Source organism: Rhinichthys klamathensis, unplaced genomic scaffold, assembly GCF_029890125.1.
Source record: "Rhinichthys klamathensis goyatoka isolate OS25496 unplaced genomic scaffold, OSU_Roscu_1.1 h1tg001307l_1, whole genome shotgun sequence".
In the NCBI taxonomy this organism is placed as follows: domain Eukaryota; kingdom Metazoa; phylum Chordata; class Actinopteri; order Cypriniformes; family Leuciscidae; genus Rhinichthys; species Rhinichthys klamathensis.
The window spans coordinates 1-23,368 of NW_026607423.1; the positions used below are offsets into that span (position 1 = coordinate 1).

General features: G+C 37.5%; 1 protein-coding gene across 1 annotated transcript in view; it reads left to right on the plus strand.

Moving 5' to 3' along the window:
* Positions 1 to 155: 155 nt before the first annotated feature.
* LOC130079723 (probable voltage-dependent N-type calcium channel subunit alpha-1B) overlaps positions 156 to 23,368 on the plus strand; it is a gene marked incomplete at its 3' end in the record, with an annotated part of 28,682 nt that continues 5,469 nt past the window's right edge. Inside the window, exons 1-11 of the mRNA XM_056245084.1 lie at positions 156 to 241; positions 3,433 to 4,083; positions 5,369 to 5,538; positions 9,565 to 9,691; positions 9,859 to 9,988; positions 10,710 to 10,769; positions 11,436 to 11,542; positions 18,009 to 18,105; positions 20,593 to 20,753; positions 22,046 to 22,186; positions 23,071 to 23,272. Coding sequence (XP_056101059.1) covers positions 171 to 241; positions 3,433 to 4,083; positions 5,369 to 5,538; positions 9,565 to 9,691; positions 9,859 to 9,988; positions 10,710 to 10,769; positions 11,436 to 11,542; positions 18,009 to 18,105; positions 20,593 to 20,753; positions 22,046 to 22,186; positions 23,071 to 23,272 — 1,917 coding nt within the window. The remainder of the gene's footprint in view (positions 242 to 3,432; positions 4,084 to 5,368; positions 5,539 to 9,564; positions 9,692 to 9,858; positions 9,989 to 10,709; positions 10,770 to 11,435; positions 11,543 to 18,008; positions 18,106 to 20,592; positions 20,754 to 22,045; positions 22,187 to 23,070; positions 23,273 to 23,368) is intronic.

Sequence of the window (23,368 nt, forward strand, 5' to 3'; positions counted from 1 at the left end):
TTTTAAAGTGTCCTTTACTGAAGTGTTACCAATGTTTGTGTCTTGTATTTGAAACACACAGGGGCAGGTGGGCAGACAGAGTGACATCACCCTGACTGCCATCTGCTCCCTCGGCACTTTTTTTCAGTTGAGTTTGTGTCTCATTCTTTTGTTTTGTTTTTTTGTTTCGCATGTGCAGTTTTGTAAAGCAAAATCGAGATGCAATCTCTCGCAGGTCTTCAGTCTGCAGCGTTCACTCACCGTGAGTTGTGCTCTCACTTACAATACTTCTCTCCTCTCCTCTCCTCTCCTCTCCTCTCCTCTCCTCTCCTCTCCTCTTCCTATCTCCTCAATGCTTTAATTCTCTCATTGTTTCCCCTCTATCTTTTTATTCATAGCTCATCTCATTGATTTTGTGGTTGATCACAGCATCACTTTTTTAGTAGTAAACAAATGCTTTCATACAGATTCCAATTAATCAACACTTTAATCAACACAAACTTAAATGTTGGCTTCACAGAATGTTGTCTGAAATTAAGAAAAAAAAGAAAATGGGTTAAAAAATGTTTTCGGCTTTATGTATGTTTGAATATTTGCTAGCCTGTTGCAAGAAAGTTGCTTTGGTAGATAGATAGATAGAGAGATAGATAGATAGATAGATAGATAGATAGATAGATAGATAGATAGATAGATAGATAGATAGATAGATAGATAGATAGATAGATAGATAGATAGATAGATAGATAGATAGATAGATAGATAGATAGATAGATAGATAGATGGATAGATGGATGGATGGATGGATGGATGGATGGATGGATGGATAGGTAGATAGATAGATATGATAGATAGATAGATAGATAGATAGATAGATAGATAGATAGATAGATAGATAGATAGATAGATAGATAGATAGATAGATAGATAGATAGATAGATAGATAGATAGATAGATAGATTGGGTCATAACAATTTAAAGACTTTTATTATGCACATTTGAATAAGACATATGTATTGTTCAGAGACATTATACATTCCCTCTTAATTAGTACACAAATTATTATATTCAGTTTTTTTTACACTATTTGTGCTTGGTACTTGGAGCTTGTTATTCCTCCTTTACATGGTCTCCTTTTGTCCTTAGATAGATGTATTATATATGTGACGGCTCAGAGGCCTGCAGCACTTTGATTTTTTATCCTTTTGATAGCGGATAACTTTTCCAATATGAATGAAGGCCAAGCTAAACAGAGCAGTCTGGGTGTGCTGTCTGCAAGCTTCACTGACTATTTGGATCAACAGGCTTTGTAGTGTGTGGGTTTGGGGTTTGTGTGTGTATGTTTCTGCATGCAAGGGATAGAATGGGACTTTTCATCAGAAAACATCATTTGGTGCATTGAAATTATGTTGACATCTACAGGTTTTGTGTTGTTTGTGTGTCAAAATTCCCATTTCTTGTTGCATTTGTCTATTTTTGTGTGTTTTTCTTTCTCACTAGTTGTTCTTCCCCTCTCTCTTGACCTCTTTTCATATAATGTGATTGTTTGTCTTAAACATGTCTGTCATTTTTGTGTGTTGTGCTACCCTGAATGTGTCTCAAAGGAGTTATGTCTACACTCCATGTCGTCGCTTTGTGAGGTATAGTGACACAGCTCAGGATGCTTTTATTATTTTTGTTCAACTTTAGTGATTTTTACCATTAGCACATGCTATTAGCACATCATTAGGGCTTCTGAGTCCCTGTAGTCTCTGTCTCTTCTTAACAATGCATTTGGTGTTGGACGTAAGTGAAATGCATGAGTCAAAGAGCATGAGGTACATATTATACTGAAACTGTATACTGTATAGAAAAACATCTATGCCAACCACTGTTCCACTCGGATGCTTGAGAGCCTGATATTCTTAAAGGGGTAGCTCACCCAAAAGTGACTTTAAAAGTAGGGGAGAGCAGGACACAACCTAACACTTTTTGACTATCTCAGTTTGTGTAAATTCACTTGGGGTTCAGAGTATTTATTTCCCCCCACATTCATTTCACACGTCTAGTACAAATATGGGGGTTTGTTGTTTCATTAATAGAGTGTATACATTTTTCTTGATTTACCCCGAAAGAATGGAAGTGAAACGTGACAACATGCCCCGTAGGTGGGGCACATTGTAACATGTGAGGGGCACATTGTAACATGACCATATGACAGCTTAAAATGCTATCTGATCTAATCAAAAATATATACAAGACGAACTAAAGTATTTTGTCAATAAAATTCAATTATTAACTTTTTCATATAAAATAATGGCATTTTTTAATAATTAAAAACAAACACACCACAAAACAGCTATACAGCATAGTTCAAAACATAATAATAATTAATAATTTCTGAACATTGACTTGACAGCTATACAGCATAGTTCAAAACATAATAATAATTAATAATTTCTGAACATTTTTTCACCTTTTTCTCATGGTTTCTCAATAGAAAGAAAAATAATTAAAAGTATAGAATAGAATAGCATAGTTCTAATAGGGGCACATTGTAACGCAGTGTGACAACATGCCCCACATGTGCAACCGGGATTTAAACCTGGTTAGATCAGCATCAAAGAACTATCTCAATTGCTAAATAACAGATATACGATATAAGAAACACAAAAAACAGAGATGAAAAATTAACTTAAGTAAGAAATTTACTTTTGCTATGGTTAAATAAATGTTCAGTGATATCTTCCAAAGAATTTTTTTTAATTTTGGCGCATTTTTTTCTCTATAAAGTGTTGATTTGGCAACTAGTAAATGCATTAAGTTTCGTCATGCTGGCATGTGTGGAAAGTTTTAAACCATGTGTGTTACAACTAGCCCCGCGTTAGGTTGTGCCCCGCTCACCCCTACCTTTATGAATGAATGAACTGTATGCAAATTACCTCTGTTTTGATGAATACTTTTATAGTATTTGTTAATATTTTAAGTTAACTTTTATTTTTGTACTTTATTTAGTTAGTAAAGTTACTTATTTTAGGTTTCAGTCATTTTGTTGTACATTTGTTGTATATTTCATTTGTTTTTGTTGAAATATTTTCTATATAGCTTTATTTTTATTTCACTTTTAGTTTTAGTTTGACTACTTTACTTACTTTTTTAAGAGCTTCCTGTACCTTCAAGATTTTAAATTAGGCCTACCTCTGTTTTGATTGGCTAATTTCTTTGCATAATTATATACTCTTGTTTAGTCCTTAAAAAACAAACAAAGAATAGCCATTCATGCTGTATTGTTTGCAAACAACATTACTGTTGATCATGTCATCTTATGTCAAACTCATGACATATGATATCATGAAAACTTACTGTGATCGGAGTGATTTTGAGTGGTCGACAGTGGTAGGCTCATGGATGTGGGTGTTATCGGAGTAGGTACATATTGATGTGTGTAATTCAGGCGAATGTTCTCCCGTCCCTCAGTAAAGAGCAGCAGAGGTCACTGCAGAAGATGTCCATATGGGAGCAGCGCACCAACCAGCTGCGCAGACACAATCTGCGCAACAGCAGTGAGGCCCTTTTCAACGAACTAGAGCCCGAAGAGCGTCTGCACATGTCTTCTGCGCTGCATCTGCGGCCCGACATGAAGACCCACCACGATCGGCCTCTGGTGGTGGAACATCGAGACGGCACTGTGGACAATTCCAGGACTGACGGAGATGGGGACAGTAGAGAGTGTCAACCGACAAAGAAGCCCCAACGATGTCGAGGAGAGAACGGAGATGCAGGGGAGGGGCGGCAGCATAGACACCACAGCCGAAACAGAGAGCACCAGGGCGGCCTGGAGCGCAGCAGCAGTCAGGATGGGGGACACATGAACCACATGGGTGGCTCTCCTGAGGAGGGCATAGGGATGGAGGAGAGAGAACACAGACACCACCATTCTCGCCGATCTAGAGAGCTCAACGGGAACGGAAACGGCCCGATCGGTAATGGAGGCAGGGGTGAGAGTAGGGTTCGAGGTCACAAAGAGGGCGAAGGAGGGAATGGAGAGAGGAGGAGACACCGGCCCCGTGTTAAAGCCCAGTCCACACTGGATGGAGAAGAATGCAAGGAGAATGGTGGAAAACGCAGGTATGTTCTCAGACTGTATTGTCAACTGTATGTTCTTCTGAAGAGCACAGACACAAAAAAAAATATTTTGAATATTGTTGGTAACCAATTATTTTCAGTTCCCCTTGACTTCCATTGTATTTATTTGTCCGTATAATGAAAGTCAATGGGAACCAAAACTGTTTTGTCACCAACATTCTTCAAAATATCTTCTTTAATGTTCCACAGAACAAAGAAACCAGTGGCCTTAATGAATAAGGCATCAGCCTTCGGAGCTAAGGGTTGTGGGTTCGAGTCCCATCTGTCTCGTCTGAGACAGCACAGAAAACCAGTGACCATTGTAAAATCTTTCACTTTCTTTGGGGGAAAAAAAAGAAGTTGTGGCCTAATGGTTAGAGAGTCGGACTTGTAACCCGAAGGTCGCAGGTTTGAGTCTCAGTACCGGCAGGAAATGTAGGTGGGGGGAGTGAATGAACAGCGCTCTCTTCCACTCTCATTACCCACAGCTGCGGTGCTCTTGAGCAAGCAAATATGGCTGCCTACTGCTCCGGGTGTGTGTTCAATACTCACTGCTGTGTGTGTGCACTTGGATGGGTGAAATGCAGAGCACAAATTCCGAATTTGGGACACCATACTTGAATACACACGTCACATCACTTTCTTTTCTTTCTTAGAAAGTCATACATGTTTGGAATGACACAAGGGTGAGTAAATGATGAAAGAATTTTCATTTTTGGGTGAACTATCCCTTTAAGCCATAAAAAAAAAAAATCCATTACATTTAGATAACAAAATACTAAAAGTGGAAGTTGCAGAAAAAAAACTACTAGAGCTTTTCTCAAAACTTCACATTGGTGCGCAATTTTTGTAATATCTTTTGGCCAGCTTGTTTCAAGGTGATTTTTTGTGCACGTATGAAGTCAGTTCTCATCAGATTCACACAGGTGTAGCAGAGTTGCCAACATTTTAGTTCATATGAATTACCACAAAGAGTCCAAATACTTTTTTCTTTCAAATGTTTCTCTTGAAAAGTATGCTGTTTTTTTTTTTAAATAAATGAAATTACTTTGATATTTTGTTATATAACGCAGTCTCATTCATCATTTTATGTGAGGCATTTTGAAGCCTTGTACATTCTGAGTAGACTGACATTGAGTATATGATCAGACATGGCATTTGTTGCTACAATTTTATTGTTGCTTTGATGTGCACATACTTTGCAAAGCATTAGGGATCACTTTGAGTTATATTGTGTATGTTGTTGTATATTATTTTGTTCAGATGTATAGCTTTCCAATTATTACAGGGGCAGACCGACAGAAACAGACAGCCTAGCCACCAGCCCTCTCCAGTCTCCTACTGATGAGAAGCCAGAAGTCACGGATAATCTAAAAAACAGCACCAGAGCAGGCCCAACCGGAGTCAACATCCCCGTCACCATAACTGCCCCGCCAGGAGAGACCACAATCATCCCCAGTAAGTATTAGTTTACATGTATCTTTGGATTTAAATAAGCGAATGCATAAGAGTCTATGATTGGATTATTATTCCAGTGATTATTATGTTTCTAGCATATGTTTGGCAACAGTTCTTCTGACCCTAATTGATGAAGTGTGTAGCTTTTCATTTAGGAAAACAAATCATGGCCATATTCCAGGATGACAATGTCTAGATTCATCAGGCTCAAATTGTGAAAGAATGGTTGGGAGGGAGCATGAAGAATCAGACTTTACAGAGTGCTGGATTCTTGCATTGTCAATACAAGATCTTGACAAAAATTTTAGCTAAAAGCTAATGTTGTGATGTTATTTCCATCAAGAAGTGCATCAATTTTTGGTCAAGATCTTGTATAACAGCAGCTTAGACATTATACTAAATGACTACTTTTGTGTTCCACAGAGGAACAAGTGTTTTAAGTGACATGAGGGTAAATAGATTATGAGAAGAAAAAAAAACGATTTATTTTTGTTTGAATTATCTACCTATAGTATTATCCACAAGTATTATCTACTAACTACAGAATATTTATTGAAAAAGCAGCACTGCTTAAAGGGTTACTTCAGGATTTAGCATTAAGCTTTGTATCAGTAGAAAACCAGTAGTATTTTCGAATTACCGTGCTTCCCCCCTTCATATCCCCCTGAGATGAGAGATTTATGTATTTTTAATCTGGAAAAAATCCTCCGATGACGCAAAAATCGTCATTTTGCGTCATCGGAGGATTTTTTGGTCAGAGGCTTAAAACTACAGCAGGTTTGAGCAGCTAGTTCCGCATGTTTTCACCACGCCCATATTGGGCGGGATCTCACTCACAGAACGTAAACATAGTGTCAGCCATCTTTCTGTAGCTAAGCTAACAGGCTCTTGCTCTGTGGAGAAAGTTTGATTAATCACAATGGCGGAAGGTAGTTTTGAAGTAGAAATGGCAGAAGAGGATTTCGAAGATATTTTGAGAGAATCGGATGCTCGCGGCTACCTGTATGAACCGCAATACAGTGATGAACAGTTGCGGTTGATAGAGGAACAAGAGGCGGTCGGAGCAGCTGCTGCAGCAGAGCAGCAAGACCTGCTTGGCGGTCAGGAGGAAGAGCCCGGGCAGACTCGAGCTGGGGCGGACTGGTGGTGTCAGTGCTCTCGATGTGCGCCTATGTTATCAGAGAGAGAGTCCTTGCTGTCGCGAATTTCAGCGATGCCATTTTCTTTTGGAAGAGATCGCTGAATCCGCTGATGAAACGGCATGCGTAACTGAGCACCCTAGTTTTCAACCACATATGGACAGGGGGGTCCTGGAAACCTATTTCAGGATCCCGAAAATAAATTGGAAACGCCAGCCAAAGCCCACAGGGACAAACGGACGGCTAAGTGTAAAGTGAGTATTTTGTTTTTTTACTTTTTGTTACTATGACGACATATAACTTACAGAGTTTGGACACCAGGCAGGTATTATCACAACGTGCTTCCCACGTAACGTTAGTCAGCTGAGCTATTGTTGTTATATTTACATCGTTAGGAATTATACTGTATTTGAAAATAGTTTGCATTGCTAACGTTGTGTTTACTGTTTTGTAGACAATATCGTCTAACAGCCTACCGTCACTTCATGGAATGGGTCCTGCAAGGCGAGAGACTGGGGAAAGGCTATCGTATTGTTTTGCCAACCTGTGTTGTTCAGGACATCAGACGAAGATATCCAGCTCCTGACGGGCAATACAGTGGCTATATAGAAACTGCTGAAGCTCTGGAAGAACTTTGAGTGTAAAAGTGATTTATTATTTATTTATTTTTTCAATTAAAACTTATAACTCACATTGGTTGTGGTTCTTGTTAAAAACCTTTAGAGTTGATACATTAGAGAATGTGTTTGCCTATTATACTACATGGTCCTGCCTTGAATAATCTTTTTAATGTGAAAGTCTAAATTGTGTAATATTCATTAGGCTAACTTTTTTAATCCAAAATAAATTCCAAGAAGGGAAATAATCCAGGTAGTTTGTGTACAGTAAGTAATTACAGCAAAATCAGTGACAGTAACCATTCAGCCTCCCTCCACAAGTCTATAATATAGAAATTGAGTGTACACAGGAGTATAGGGTAAGATGAAGAATTTTTTTTTATTAATATTCACACAAAAATTATTCTGCTGCCATAGTCAAAGGTACATTATTAAAATAAATAAGGAGATACAAAACAAAAAATGTCCTGCAGAATATAAACAAAGGCGAAAATAAATATGTATGTGCCCCCTCTGAACAGAACAGCTGCTGCTGCAAGGAGGTTCACCTCTGGCATTCCCCTAACATCACGGGAAGATTTCCAGGTCCCAGTATGGCCCCCAAGACATGTCCAATCTACCTTCCTCTGTGCACCAACGTCAACAATAGTCTTTGACGAAATTGTATTCCCGCACATCTGGCAAAATTTGAAGAGTGACATGAGGCTTGACTCATTGACAATTATCTTCTTTTCATTCCAGTCCTTTTCACCTTCATCATCTGATGATGATGATGTTGATGTGAGGGTGAAGGTTGACCCAGGTTGATAGCTTTCATCATTTTCACCTAAAGCTTCAATGCTGCTGATGGTGGTATTGAGGCCCCCAGGTGTACTTAGGCATGGTGACTTTAAAAAAAAAAAGATTAAAAAAAAAAAAGTCATACAGTTGCTTTAGAATTCATTTAGAAAGAATATGATGTGAAGTATGTTGGTTATTCAAAAACTTACAAATTGTTCTTGGACTGAGACCGGAAATTTGACCGGAGTTGAGGTCAGCAGGATTTTTTCTTCTTCTTCCAACGACACTAACGCAGCAGACGCAATTGGAGTCTGAAATGACAAGTTCAATAACGTTACATAATATTTCAATAAACTAAAGTTATTCTGAAGTGAAAACAATGCAGGTTTTTTCGTTGCCCAAATAAAAAGGAAATACCTCTAACATATACATATTGAGATTTCTGACCGACATAAGTGTCAATTTTATTTTTAAGCTTACATTAATTAACACTATTTTGTTCTAGTCTGCACTACATCAGGGGTTCATCTCGCAAATGTATCTGTTTCTGCAGTCATCTCCAAACATACAGCAACTTGCTTGTGTGGTAACGTTAGCATAAATAGACTAACACAGTTTTACAGAACTGTGGCTTTACTTTGATAACAGTCAACTAATATGTAATTATCTATCTAACGTCACTTTGCTAACTTTCCTGTTTTACTGCTAACAACTACAACACTATATGTAGGCTACTGTGTGATCAGAAACAGAGTCGAGTATTAGCGAGTCTTACCTCTAGGCGAATGCGTTTAGTACCAGAAGGCCCAGGCTGTTCGTCATCTGGAAATCTGAATATCGACGGGATTGCGGTGTCCTTCAGAGTGGTTCTCTTAATTCCAAGGACATTCGTTTCGTAGTCTTCCTGCTTGAAATGGCGACTGCAAATCCTACGGGTTTTCAGGTTTTCCATATCGGTGTCCTCGCCAAACTTCGGGTGGTTGATAGCCCGCAGCCATTGTTTACATCGCTCTAAATGTTTTATCGGAAAATGATGGAAACTTACTTCTTGTCCTTTCCTGGTTTTGTTTGTACATCCCGGTACAACGCAACTTAACACCATTTCGATGGAAATGTATCTAATTCACGATTTATAGAGTCACGATGTAACAAAGCAAGCCTAGTTGGATCAAACTTTTCGGATACTGCCGCCTGTAACCGGTAGGCGTGGTTTGGGAGTGGCCTCGTAAGGGCAGCAAACCAAGTGCATTCTGGGAGTTGTTGTCTTTCATACACATGAGTCAAAAATACATTTTCTGGCTTTTCTCAGTCTAGAAAACTCCAAATTCAAAAATAATTTCACATTTCTACTATATAAATGACCAATATTAAATACACATTCATGTTCCCAGAGCTGAAGTATCCCTTTAAAAGAAGGCAGTGTTGAATGTTTATTTGCCACTTGTGACATTGCCTCCTCATCTTTGCTCTAATGATTATCTGTTTGACAGTGAACAACATTGATGGTGACAGTCTTCTGCTGAACGAGGAAAAGAAGGATCTTGATGAGCTAAATCAGAATGCGCCCAAACACATTCTGCCATACAGCTCCATGTTTGTGTTTGGTCCAACTAACCCGTGAGACTAACCCCAAACACTATATGTTCTAGCACAGTCTTCAGGAGAAACATGAAATGTGCATCACATATATTACCTGCATAGAACTGCTGTAAATAAACATTTAGAGTTCGATGTACCTTCTGAATAGTGTGAATAAGTGTTGTGTTTTCATGTTGCCTCTGTAGAGTGAGACGGCTGTGTCATTATGTGGTGAACCTGAGGTATTTTGAGATGTGTATCCTCACAGTCATCACCATGAGCAGCATCGCTCTCGCTGCTGAAGACCCTGTGCAGGCCAATGCCCCCCGCAATGACGTAAGACACACAGACCCACTTGCAAATGTCAAGAAATGCAAAAAAAAACAAAAGACCTGAAAAAGATCTCATTGTCACTGTCTTTCGTTGTAAGCTGGGGTTATGACATCAGTGGTGTTTACATAACTCAAGTCCAGTCCTGTAGGGCAGTATGGCAGCTCTAGTCTGAAATGTCATGCTGAGCATTGTCACTAGCCCATCTGACTGGCTTTTGCACCATTTTTTTTTCCGGGAAAGCCTAGGAGAAGACTTAAGCGTCTAGTGCGACTGCATTAGCCCATAAACGTAGCAGTGCTCTCTGAATTACAGTGAATTACATGTACACATGTCTTCAAGAATCCCATTGTCCACTGTTTTCTCTGTAATTGATACATTGAGCGTGATCGGCTTGTCTGATGAATCTCTGCTTTCACACAATATTCCCCAACTGCTCATGTGGGAGGAATGAAAGGCTGGAAAAAATTGAGTGTTTATTCAAAACATCTATTGTTGTCTCTCAGAAAAATACATTGTACATCATGTCTGTTCTGTTTTGAAGACTATTGAATTACTCGCTGAATCATAGCTGCAGTGGGGCCTAACACTATGGTTTACACAGATTTATTTTCAGTATTTATGGCATCATATGCTTTCTCTTGCTCATATGGTCTGTGGGACTGCAGAAATAGGAAGAAAATTACTTCTTATTTCTAGCACTCACACTGTTTTGTGGTTCCCTCAGGTGCTGAAATATCTAGATTACGTCTTCACTGGTGTGTTCACATTTGAGATGGTTATAAAGGTAAATAAAACCTCCTTGTCAGTGTCATTGACGCAAGAATGCATTTTTATTTTTTGCTGTATTAAATTTTATATATATATATTCTTATAAATACACTCTTAAAAATACATTATATATATATATATATATATATATATATATATATATTATATTATATTATATTATATTATATTATATTATATTATATTTTAAATAATTTTTATTTTATTTACACTACCCTTCCCTGTTTGGATTTATTCATGTTCATCTTTAAAGAAGCCTCTTATGCTCACCAAAGCTGCATTTAATTGACCAAAAAACAGTAAAAAATTTAAAGAACAGATTTCTATTTTAATATATTTTAAAATGTAATTTATTCCTGTGATGCAAAGCTGAATTTTCAGCGTCATTACTCCAGTCTTCAGTGTCACATGATCCTTCAGGAATCATTCTAATATGCTGATTTGCTGCTCAAGAAACATTTCTTATAATTATCAATTTTGAAAACCGTTGTACTGCTTAATATTTTTGTTGAAACCCTGACACTTTTTCTTCAGGATTCTTTGATGAATAGAAAGTTCAAAAGAACAGCATTTATTTGGTAACATTATAAATGTCTTTACTGTCACTTCTGATCAATTTAAATGCGTCCTTGCTTGAATATAACTATTCATTCCTTCCTTCTAGATGATTGATCTTGGGCTGCTGTTGCATCCTGGGTCTTACTTCAGGGACCTGTGGAACATACTGGACTTCATCGTAGTCAGCGGCGCTCTGGTGGCCTTCGCCTGCTCGTGAGTGGCTTTTTTTGTAATTCTGTCAGAGCGGAGCAGAGACGAGCACACTGTCAGTTCAAATCCAGCAAGAGAGCATTCAGTCGAAAATGACAGAAACAGGATGTGACTGCTCACTGTTTAGTTTCTGGTGTGAGATGAAGCTTTGTGATGAGGGGAAGTGTGGCATCTGTGTGCAGTTTAGGTCTTAGGAACTGATCGGTTTAACGTGCATCTGTTTTTTTTAGCTCATAATGGGATCGTGTGCAGCGCGCACACCTGTGCTAATGGTTCGGATTTAGCATTTCCCACAGGATCTGAGCCAGACAGTTGCAGAGAGGACCAATGGTTTTCCAATGGTTTACCAATTTACCAATGGTTTTCCTTTAAGGCTACGTCTACATTCATTCGGATACATTTAAAAAAACAACGTTTTCGTTTCAAAACACTCCGTCCACACTAGCGTTTTCAAGTGTTTTCCAAAAGGTTTTCATCTACACTGAAACCACGTCGGAAAAGGCTAAATTCACTTTACTGTGCATGCGTAAACCCTCAGAAAAGCTCACTGAGATGATACAGACGGAACAGACATGATAAAGTTGCAGGATAATTTTATTTAGCAAAATATCTCAGCATTCACTGATGCGTTCAGGTCGCACTCAATCACCATTATATTTATGGTAATTTATACACCATTATGTTTGGTCTAAAACGCAACTGCGATATGAGTGTACAGAGTAACATATCTTTAGCAACAGTGTGAAAGTGAATTGCACATAACAGGTGCTCAATATGCGTCACATGACTAAACGTGTCATCCATTCTCATAGTCCACACTACAACGTGAAAATGGTGTTTTCAAATTCATCCACTTGGGAAAGTTTTCAAACAGCTCAGTTTCTGCAGGACAAAACGCTGTATCAGTGTGGACGGAAGGGACAGAGAGAAAAAGATGCGTTTTTAAACTAAAATGTATTAGTGTGGACAAGGCCTTATTCTTATTGTTCCTGAGCCACCAATGATAATTAGTAATGATTTCCTTAGTGTGCTATTACTCTTCTAATTAATTGAATTTAAAAATTTCATTTGATGGATGATAAAGCGGCAATACAATCCCCTAGACTCACAATGATTTAGGTGCCTAGTAACCACCTAAGGCACAAGTTACCCTAGCAACCACATTGCAACACGCTAACAACCAGTCAGAAAATTTTGCAAGCATATAGCCATGGCAACCACCGTGACATCACGACGGCATGAGTTTTTCATAGCCGAGAGCCAACATTATGTAGTTTATGAACCCAGTCGGGTACAGATTTCTCTACAAGGCAAACATAAACGCACACACACACATTTGGTTTGACAGTGCGTGTGTGATTTGTGTAATGAATCCAAGGTCTATTGTGGCTGAATCTTCTTAGTCGTCATGTGCAGATGCTCAGCTGTCTCTCGATCTCCACCTCTGCATTTAACAGAGAGACCATGGGGTGCTTTAAAATAGCTGAAAAAGAGGTGAGAGAAAACTGCTCCGCTTTTGAGACCAGACATTTTGTGTGAGTTTGCAGCTGTATTATTCAGTAGTGCAGAAATTCTCCACCAGCTCCGACTGGCACCTGTGCTTATGATGGTGGTACTACAGCATATTTACCGTGATTTTGCCAAGATAGACACACGTTCCTGGATCCTAAATATACTTCTAACCATATACCCACCCCTAAACCTAACCCTATCAATAACTTATCCCTAAAATCAGAGGGAAATAATACGTGAATATCACTGATGTAGAAGCACTTTAACCTGGTTTCTTTCAAGCCTAAACCTGACATAAACTGTAAACTTGTCCCTCAAATCTAATTGATTGATTGGAATGTTGTTCCATGATCAACAAAGATGTTGATCCAGGAACATGTTGTACTTGGAGAAATCACGTTCACCAAGAGTTTCTTTAGCTACGGACACTTTTGCCCCTGTGGATTTACAAAACACACTATTTTTTATTATTCTACTTTATTTACATTGTTAGTAAAAAAATAAAATAAACTAATGTCCAGCAGTAGTTTCGCTTGCACCATAAAATAATGCTGCCGTTTTTGTCATTTATTTCTGGAAATCATAAGCATTTCTACAACAGTGTCATTTCCAACAAATCTAAAATGATGTATTGGTTTTATTAGGATTATATGTTGGAAATTACATTTAAAACATTTTTGCAATAAAATAACGACTCCTTTGTCTTGCTAAATCAAATTGATCTATTTTGATACACAAATGCAAATAATATTTGGTTACACTTTATTTTAAGGTGACATTACATTGTACTCACTCAGATAAGTACTGAGTAATATTAATTAACAACATGTACTTCTTATAGAGTTACGGTTAGGGTTGGTTTTATGATTAGTTACTTGCAATTATGCTCAATTTACTGTTATTACTATAGTAAGAACATGTAGTAACGTGTAACTACATCACCTTAAAATAAAGTGTTACCTTATATTTTCACATTTTCTGCATAATTAAAAAAAAAATCCAATTAGATCAGAAATGGCACATAATTAAAATAGTAAAAACCCTAAAACTGAAAACATTATTAGGTTGGTCATGTGAAATGGCACCAGAACTGAGGGATGATTAGGTTTCAATTAATACAATATTTACAAATATATAATTCATTTGATGATGGATTTTCATATTGTAAGATTAAAATGTTGCTGGTAACTGTAAAACAATACGTTCTGTACATAAAAGGTATTTGATAGTGAGAAATGATGAAGGACTGATAAAACCAAGATGGTTCTAGTGTGACCTTCATTCATATAATATAGCAAAAAATAAATAAAACGTGTTAGTTTTAATAAAAAACCAACCCCTAGGACATAAAAGTGCCTGTAGTTGAAGAAAGATAAATTTAGGGCAGTATTAGCTCTGGTTTCAGTGCACTGTTGTACAGCGAATATAAATGTATCTCATATACTGTGTTTTGCTCTTTCTGATACTCCTGTGCTTGTTTCTCTTAAACTGTGCTGTAATCTTCTTTTCTCTCCTGTGCTGTTCTTCAGTGGTTTGTGTCCTGTGGGTTTTAATGTTTCTCATTCAGCTCCTTCTTTCTCCATCCATCTTTCTTTCTCTTTCTGTCTCTCTCTTTCTCGCTTTCTTGATCTGCCCTGTCTTTCCTTTTCGCTTGCGTTGCTTTCAGGAGCTTCATGGGGTACGCATTTGTTATTACCTGCTTCATGTTAATCTGCCTGACTATTAGTGTGTGTTTGTGTGGATAAGGAATCGGTAGACCAGTGCAAGACATTCACAACTGGACATAAGCAGTGTCTAAAATGAATTTTTAAACTCAATACACCTCAGCAAGTAAATAAAACGTCACTCACAGTTCGGTAAATTTATAAGGAAGCCCAACATAATAAATTTTTTAAATCGAATTTTAAGAAAGACTGAATGATACTTGCTGCTATACAGTAAGTGATGTGAGCAAATCAGATGAAAGACATTACAACCATCTACTAAAGAAAACATCTGTTGCGACATATTAAGCCACCATAAAGAAAATATAGAGAAATAAAGAAAAGAGTTTGTATTTTTTTTTAAAGAAAAAGATAAATGATGAGTCCCCGTTACTGGCAGCAATCGGTCATGAAAACTAGGATTGGTTTTGAATGAATTAAAAAAGACTAAAGGCGTTTACACAAAGTGCAATAAAATGATCCATTTTACTTTTACTTGCTGTACACAATCAGCATCCATTACCAGGAGTTGCATGAACCTCTAGCACATGCATGAATTTTTTTATAGTGTGTGTGGGTGTGTATATGTGATATATGCAGGTCTGTGAGCTTTTCACATTTGTGATATTTATTCCATGTTTCGATGCCTCTATATTTACTGCTGAGTGTGATTTATCTTGCAGAGATGTTACAAACAAACAGTAACTAATAATCCCCCATTGCATCATGTCTTTGATTAATGTAATGTTTTATTGTGCACTAGAGTTGCTTCGATGCTTTTTTTAATCTTTCTTTGCTGTTCGTCCTTCCGCCGTGTTTCCGCTCAGTGACAGCTCTCTTCCGTTCTGATCTCATTTAATCTCTTCATGCTGATCTGCATTTACTGCTTCTTCTGTGTCTGTGACGCGGCTTATTATGTGTGTGTTTCTGTGTTTGTGCACATGTGCATGGTTTTTCATCGGTTTCCCTCGTCAGATCACAGCAAAGCGTTACCAGGTGGGGACAGTCTATATATCTATAAAAACATACCCTTTACCCCCCCCAACCTTCCCACGGACCACTCCAAACTCACCACCCTTCGACTTTTCCTCTCATTCAGCCTTTGTGGAAGGGGATGGACCAACTCTTTCCCAATTACATGACCTTCGACCTTTTGCAAGGGCTTATAGAAACTACTACTCCTACTGTTTCCAGAGGACAGCCACCCCTTATGATAATGGTCAAACAGAAGCTGAATTAATTCTGATTATTGCTGTTAAATGATTGCATAAACTGAACATCTGCTACATACATATCAAAAGAAGTTCTATAACCAACTTGTTTTGAATATGGATAAGCAGATGGATGTTTTTACTGTCTTTGTATTTTAGAAGCTAGTTGATGGCATATCGTTCTAAAATGACCTTCATATTTGCTCATATTCCTTCACTAAACATTTGTGGATAAAACTCATCTGGATGCCTTTAAATATCAAATATCTGGATAATATTTACACCCCCCCCCCCCCCACATTTTTTTATTATTTACCATTTATTATTTACCCCCCACCTCAAACAATTACATGGTGAAAATGTATGTCGTCACCAAAAATGTAATCATACTTTCAATATAATTTCTTGTTTTTTTTATTTTATTTTATTTTTATTTTGGGGTTAAATTTGACCCCGATTTGCTCTTGTATCATGGTGCATCACATAGCTTTATCCGGTCACATACATTATGCAGAATCAGTTCAGCACTGGACCTCTTTTGTGCTGGGTGGTTGGAGATACTCCTATGGAATCTATGGGAGTATAGTTGACTGTCTCATTAAGCAGAGATCCACATGCACCCATGGGGGGGGGGTGTGTGTGTATGAATGACAGACATTGCATGGACATTGCATGCCAGTGTGATAGAGACCCAACTCCTCATGGGAGAGAAAAAGTAAGCAGACCAATCACAGAGCTAAGCTATGACTCCCTAAACCCACTCTTTTTAGTATCCGGAAGCATGTGCTTATTTGTAATGCAGAGCATTTGAAGTTTGTATTTTGAATGATGAATGTAAAGAAAATAATGAAAAGCTCATCTTAGTGAACTTTCAACTGTCAAGGAAACATCTCACCGGTCAGAAAGGACTCAGCCTTTTTGGTTTAAACAAGGTTCAAATTGAGGTCATTCTTGTGTTTAGACATGGCTGCTGAAGTTTAGAGTAAAAGTTTTTAAATAGCCTTTTCTTATCTTTTCAGGTGAGTTCCCTTCTTTTGAACTGTGTAATTTCACCTGTCATTCAGTGTGAATCTACCAGCTGTAACATTCAGAGAATGAATTGTTCAGTGTGGCATTGATGTTTTAACTTCAAGTCAATCCTGAAAACAGTTAAACTGAATGGAACTCAAACATTAAAGCGACATTCATTATTAAGACTTTAAAAGGGTTTATTTTCTGTTCAATACATTTCATTAGTGGTTCATCATTGTTATGATTTCTCATATAAAAAAATAAAATAAAAAAAAGGTATTTATTTTCACTGTAGCTTTAGAATTCATGACTTTTGCCTGGTGGATTATAAAAACAACCCCGAAAAACTTGCAGTAAATAATGCACCTGAACCATATTTAGAGACCGCAGGGGCCATTTCCTAATAACACATCAATGTATTTCGGATTCGAATTAGGCCAATTTTTTTTTTTATGTGAATAATTTTTATGACCAGTTATGACCAGTCTTAAAGAAAGAAATTAGATGACTTGTATGATGAATCTTAGAAGTTTATGCAACTGGCCACAGAACATCATAGAGATTCGGGTGTCTTTTGGCTTAGGCCAGTAAATAACCACTAGCAATCTAATAACAACTCCCACAACATCCTAGCAACATGGCGGCATCAGCATCAGAATATGACTTGGCCAACTGTGGTTTTTACAAAGAGACCATTCCTGCTGAATGGATTGTTTCTTTGTATCTTTTTCTGGTAAATGAGTGTTATTCTACAGAAATATTACATGTTAAATTATATTTATTGTCATGCTCAGAGGTAGGTTTGTTTCTGTAGAATAACCTCCCCTTAAAGGCATGCTTTCTACTAACCAAATGACCTCTAGCTAATGTAATTCTGAATTACATGATGGGCTGGAGGAAGTGATTAGCTCATGAAAATGTAATTGAATTAAGGCTTTGTGCATGTGCTGGCAGATGACATCAAAATGCATGTTAAAATGTGTGAATGCAAGCGTCTTCAAATGTCTCTAAGTCATTGCTTTTTCCTTACAGAGGGACTAAAGGCAAGGACATCAACACCATCAAGTCCCTAAGGGTCCTTCGAGTCCTGAGGCCCTTAAAGACCATCAAACGTTTGCCCAAACTCAAGGTAATGTCCCTGCTTAGCTCTTATCTTACTCCTGAGAGGATGCAAGTGGAATTATGGGGTTTTAGGTTTAAATGACAAGATCAGATCCACCAGTGAAAGATTATCATTCGTTAAAACTCATAGAGGGTCTATCAGTTGAGGTGTATACAGGGATATTGAGAGGCATTGATAAAAAAGATGCTAACGATAGCGTTTTCCATGCTGTTGTTGTTATATTTTGGTATTTGAAATAAAGCTTAAATGACTCCTAATTTAAAATGAAAAGTGGAAGCGAATTTAAAATATTTGTAATTACTATAACAGTATGTATAATAATACTAAAATAACATGCTCGCAGAATAAACCGTTTTTGATTCAAAGACCTGATAAGGCAATCATAAAGATTTTGAGCGTAATTGATAACACGTGCTTAATAACTTTGCACACTTTATAATGTGACCTTGTATATGTGTAGTTTTACGGTAATATGGAAAATTAAATTAAATGCAATAAATGCAGGATATTGAAGTTAACAATGCACTTAAAAATATTTTTAGCACCCCATCTGGGGCCTCATTTATAACCGTTGCGTACGCACAAAACAGGCCCTGAAAGAGGCGTACGCCACTTCCCACGCATAAGTTGTGATTTATAAAAAACAAACTTGACGGAAAAATTTGCGCACCTGCACGCAAACTCTGACCCATGCGTACGAACGTTTTGGAGATGGAGCAGTTTGGCGACACCGATGGTGAGCTGGAGTTAAATGTCTTTTTGGTCACTTTTAGACAGAAAATCTAAAGAAAATTATACATAGGCTATACAGAAAGATAATACAAAAATAATTTCACTCACCAAGCATATCACTTGAGGCAAATATTGATCCCTTCTTAAATGTCCGCGCCAGCGAGCGCGTTGTGCCGTTTAGTGAAACTAACGCCTATCTAACGACAGAGTCCTAATCATAAAAACAGTGCATGTTCACAATAACAGTTTAAATAAATAAAAAAATGATTTAAACTGTTTTACTTCTGATATAAACATTTAGATTAAATATGCCTTTGTCATTGATGGAGTTAAACACTTAAACATGAAATCATTACTGAGAAGTTACAACATTTTTTATATTCAATAAATATAAATATTTGTTGTGGATGCAATGCTTTTGAACACTTTTCCTCTGGCATGCTGTGTTTTAATGTTTTAACTAAAGAGATAATTGCTTATAGCAGATTGTCTGAGAAAATAGTTTCTTGCAAATAATGCACAACAGTCTATCTGTTTCCATTAAAAATATAAATCAATAAAAAAAATACTATTTGGTCAGTGGAAAAGATTGTGAAAACTTTCTCTGAAATGTATTTTACACTATTTGATTTATTTATTCAAAAACAAGGCAAGGATAGGCTACTAAATTATTTTTATTAATGTAGGCTAATGTGACGGCACATCTGTATTAGGCTATTTATATTTTCCTAATGTCTTGGACCGTTAAACATGTTATCACGTGGATAAATAATCATATGCAAATGATATGCAGATGAGGATATGGATAGTAAACCCTGAGTAAAACTAGGCGTTGTAAGCTCCATATATGGTTATTTCGGGGAGGAGACGCGTGTGCGCACAATCTTCCGCTGACTGAGATTTATAAAGTGAATTCTGCGCAGGTTCTGGCAGGTTCAGGTCATTTTTGGCTTTCGGGCGCACGTACACTTTTAGTAAGGATCCAATGCACAGTTTTATAAATGAGGCCCCTGAACTGTTAGGCAAGAACAAAAAAAATCTGAAGCTGCCACTGTGTGATATTGTGCTTGTTTGTGTGAATATTTTGCAGGCAGGGATGCCCCTTGTGTAGCCCTCGACATTAACAGCCTTGTCGCATCTTTCTCTCTAATCAAATCACACACTTAGGCACACAAACAAATCGTTTTAGAGACACTTACTGTTATCTCATTACATGGCTACATTATACATTTAAACTAACATTTCACACCATCATTTATTCATTTGTCTGAAGATTCATCACCGGTGGCATTAAAATAAATAATAGACTAACAACTAAAACTGCAGGTTTTATTTAGGTTAGTTGCTATTCTAATGCACAGATAAAGCCTCACAGGGCCACAGAGACATTTATCCTGCCTACAGAGATCTTATTAGCATTAATGGTGAAAAATATATACTACTCAGTGCTAATAATGATACCCTAAGGAAATTAAACAAGCAGAAATGACAGAAAAATGAGTAGATTTACACATCCCCCCCCCACTCTCATTTTATCCTCAGCCTTAGTGCAATCATGTGATTATCTAGAGCAAGAGGAGCAGTAATCAATTAAGTCACAGCCTAAAGTTGTGTGCTTTCACAAAGGCCTTGTGACTTTAACACACAGCGACACATTCTACACAGATGGATTTAATGAAAGTGTGCATTATGTCTGCATGTGGCAGTGAGGCTGTCCACTGTTTGCAGGAGATTTGATTTGTGCCGTTTGTGTGTCTCTAGGCCGTGTTTGACTGCGTAGTGAACTCTCTGAAGAATGTGCTCAACATCCTCATCGTTTACATCCTCTTCATGTTCATCTTCGCCGTCATTGCTGTGCAGCTTTTCAAGGGGAAGTTTTTTCACTGCACCGATGAGTCCAAAGCCCTGGAGAAGGACTGCAGGTACGGCTGTGCTCTGGCTGGACTGTCTGGATATATTCTACATGGATGGATAGATGGATGGAGGGAAGAGAAAGAGGGGATGGAGAGAGGAGGATGAAAGTGAAAGTAGAGAGATGGAAAGGATGAGGGAAGGAAGGTTGTCAGGCAGAAAGGAAAATCTAAAGGTAAAAAGAAAAGTAATTGTGAAGTAGTGTTATTTTAGTATGCTTTATATACTAGTATAGTTATTTGATTTATATTATCATCTTTATTTAAATTAAATTTTTAGTAATTGTGTTGGGAAGAGAAAGAGTGGATGGAGAGAGGAGGATGAAAGTGAAAGTAAAAAAGATGGAGAGGGAGGAAATGGAATGAAGGTTTTCAGGCAGAAAGGAAAATCAAAAGGTGAAAAGGAAGTGTGAAGTAGTTTTATATACTAGTATAGTTATTTGAATTAATTTAAATCACATTTTTAGTAATTGTGTTGATCTTAAATATTACTGTTTAAGTTTAATTAATTTATTTTTCTGTCTTAGTTCAGTAATAGTTTGTATTTATTTTTCAAGCTTGTAATTTTAGTGGTTCAACTTAAACTTATTTCAGTTAGTTGCCAATGGAACATTTCAATATATTCATCTAATATTTATATTTTATTTTTTCAGCCTTATGAACTACAATATTTTAGTTAACGAATAATAACCCTGGCACAAAGGAACTAGAGCGAACGAAAGAGGAAAAGGAAAGGGAAGGAAGAGCAAAGGAAGGATGGAAAGACGAAGGGTAAAAAGGAAATGAAATGAAGAGCGAATGAATAGAAAGGATAGGAAGGACAAAAAGACAAAAGATGGAAAGGAAGAATGAAGGAATGGAAGGAAGAGTGAAGGTAGGCAGGCAGAAAGGAAGGAAATACAAAAGGTAAAAAGGAAAGGAAGAGCGAAGGAATGGAAAGAAGGAAGAGCAAATGTAGGGAGCGGGGAAAGAAAAACGAAAGGTAAAACGGAAAGGACGAGCGAAGGAAGGAAGGAAGGAAGGAAGGAAGGAAGGAAGGAAGGAAGGAAGGAAGGAAGGAAGGAAGGAAGGAAGGAAGGAAGGAAGGAAGGAAGGAAGGAAGGAGGATGGAAAAGAAGAGGAAAGAAAGGATGAAAGTGAGGGAAAAAAGGAAAAGGGACAGAAGGAAGAAAATAAATTAGGAAGGAAGAATGTAAAAAGAGGAAGAAGCAGAGGAAGTGGGAAAAAGGAAAGGAAGGATTCAAAGCAGGAAGTAAATGAAGATAAAGGAAGAGTTTGTGGTGGATTGTTCTGTCTGCACTCAGGGGGCAGTTCCTGGAGTACGGCAGTGATGGAGTGGCCTTGACGCAGCCGCGCGAGTGGAAGAAGTATGATTTCCATTATGACAACGTCCTGTGGGCCTTTCTGACCCTGTTCACTGTCTCTACAGGAGAGGGCTGGCCAACGTGAGTCCTCCTCATCACTCACACAAACACATCATACTGAGACACTGTTGCTTTTCTTACTCTAATCTCTTTCTCCTTTTACTCTATTCTGATCAAGTTTCTCGTCTTGCTCAACTCTCTGGCGTAATCTGTGTTTTTACTTTTAATTCCATAGAAAAATACATACTTGGTTGAGAGAAAGAAACTCAAGCGTTGCATCAAGAAAATCCAGAAAGTTTTTTATATTAACTTAAATCCCTCTTTAACATTCAAGTGTTGCCTCTAGTACTCTGAGTTTTAATGGACATGGACATGTTATCTTAACCACTGTATGGGACTGTATATAAACACCTTTTCCCTCTCTACTGCTCTAAGCTGATATTTTCGGTCTGTTTTTAAATATATACTTGAATGCTTTAAAATGTTCATGTCTTTTTTGTTAGACTTTTTGCCTTTTTTTAGAGGGACAATCAGAAAAGGGAGAGGAAGCAAAGGGGATAAAATTCGACAGCAAATAGCGCTGAAACTAAATATGTATTAAATTTATATTTTGAACTTTTAGTGTTAGTCCAGTTTTGAATTAACCTTAACTATTTGATGCATGAATTATTACATAATTTAAGGATGTTACATTATTATTTTTAATGGAATTTTGCAGTGTTTATTATAAAAGATGTATCCATGCGAATCATTATTATTATAAAAAAAAAAAATCAAGTAATTTCACTCCGGTATATACGTCACAATAGATAAGAAAATACGACCGCAATTCCCATTTCCTGCCGACTTTGTTTCTTTTACTTTAAAACAAATCTTTTCATTATTGTAATGTATATGTTCCCTCGTTTGAACCTTTTGTTGTTTTATGTGATCATCTTGCTGACATTCTCCCTGTGGTTCTGTAGAGTGCTGAAACATTCTGTAGATGCCACATTTGAAGACCAAGGTCCCAGTCCGGGTTATCGCATGGAAACCTCCATCTTCTACGTGGTCTACTTTATCGTCTTCCCCTTCTTCTTTGTCAACATCTTTGTGGCTTTGATCATAATCACGTTCCAGGAGCAGGGAGATAAAGCCATGTCAGAGTGCAGCTTGGAAAAGAACGAGGTAGGATGGGGCGGTTGGAAGCCTGCATAGTCAGTTACAATCAACCGTGAACGGATGAGTAGATGGGGGGGAGGGTAAACTGTAGACACAAATCAG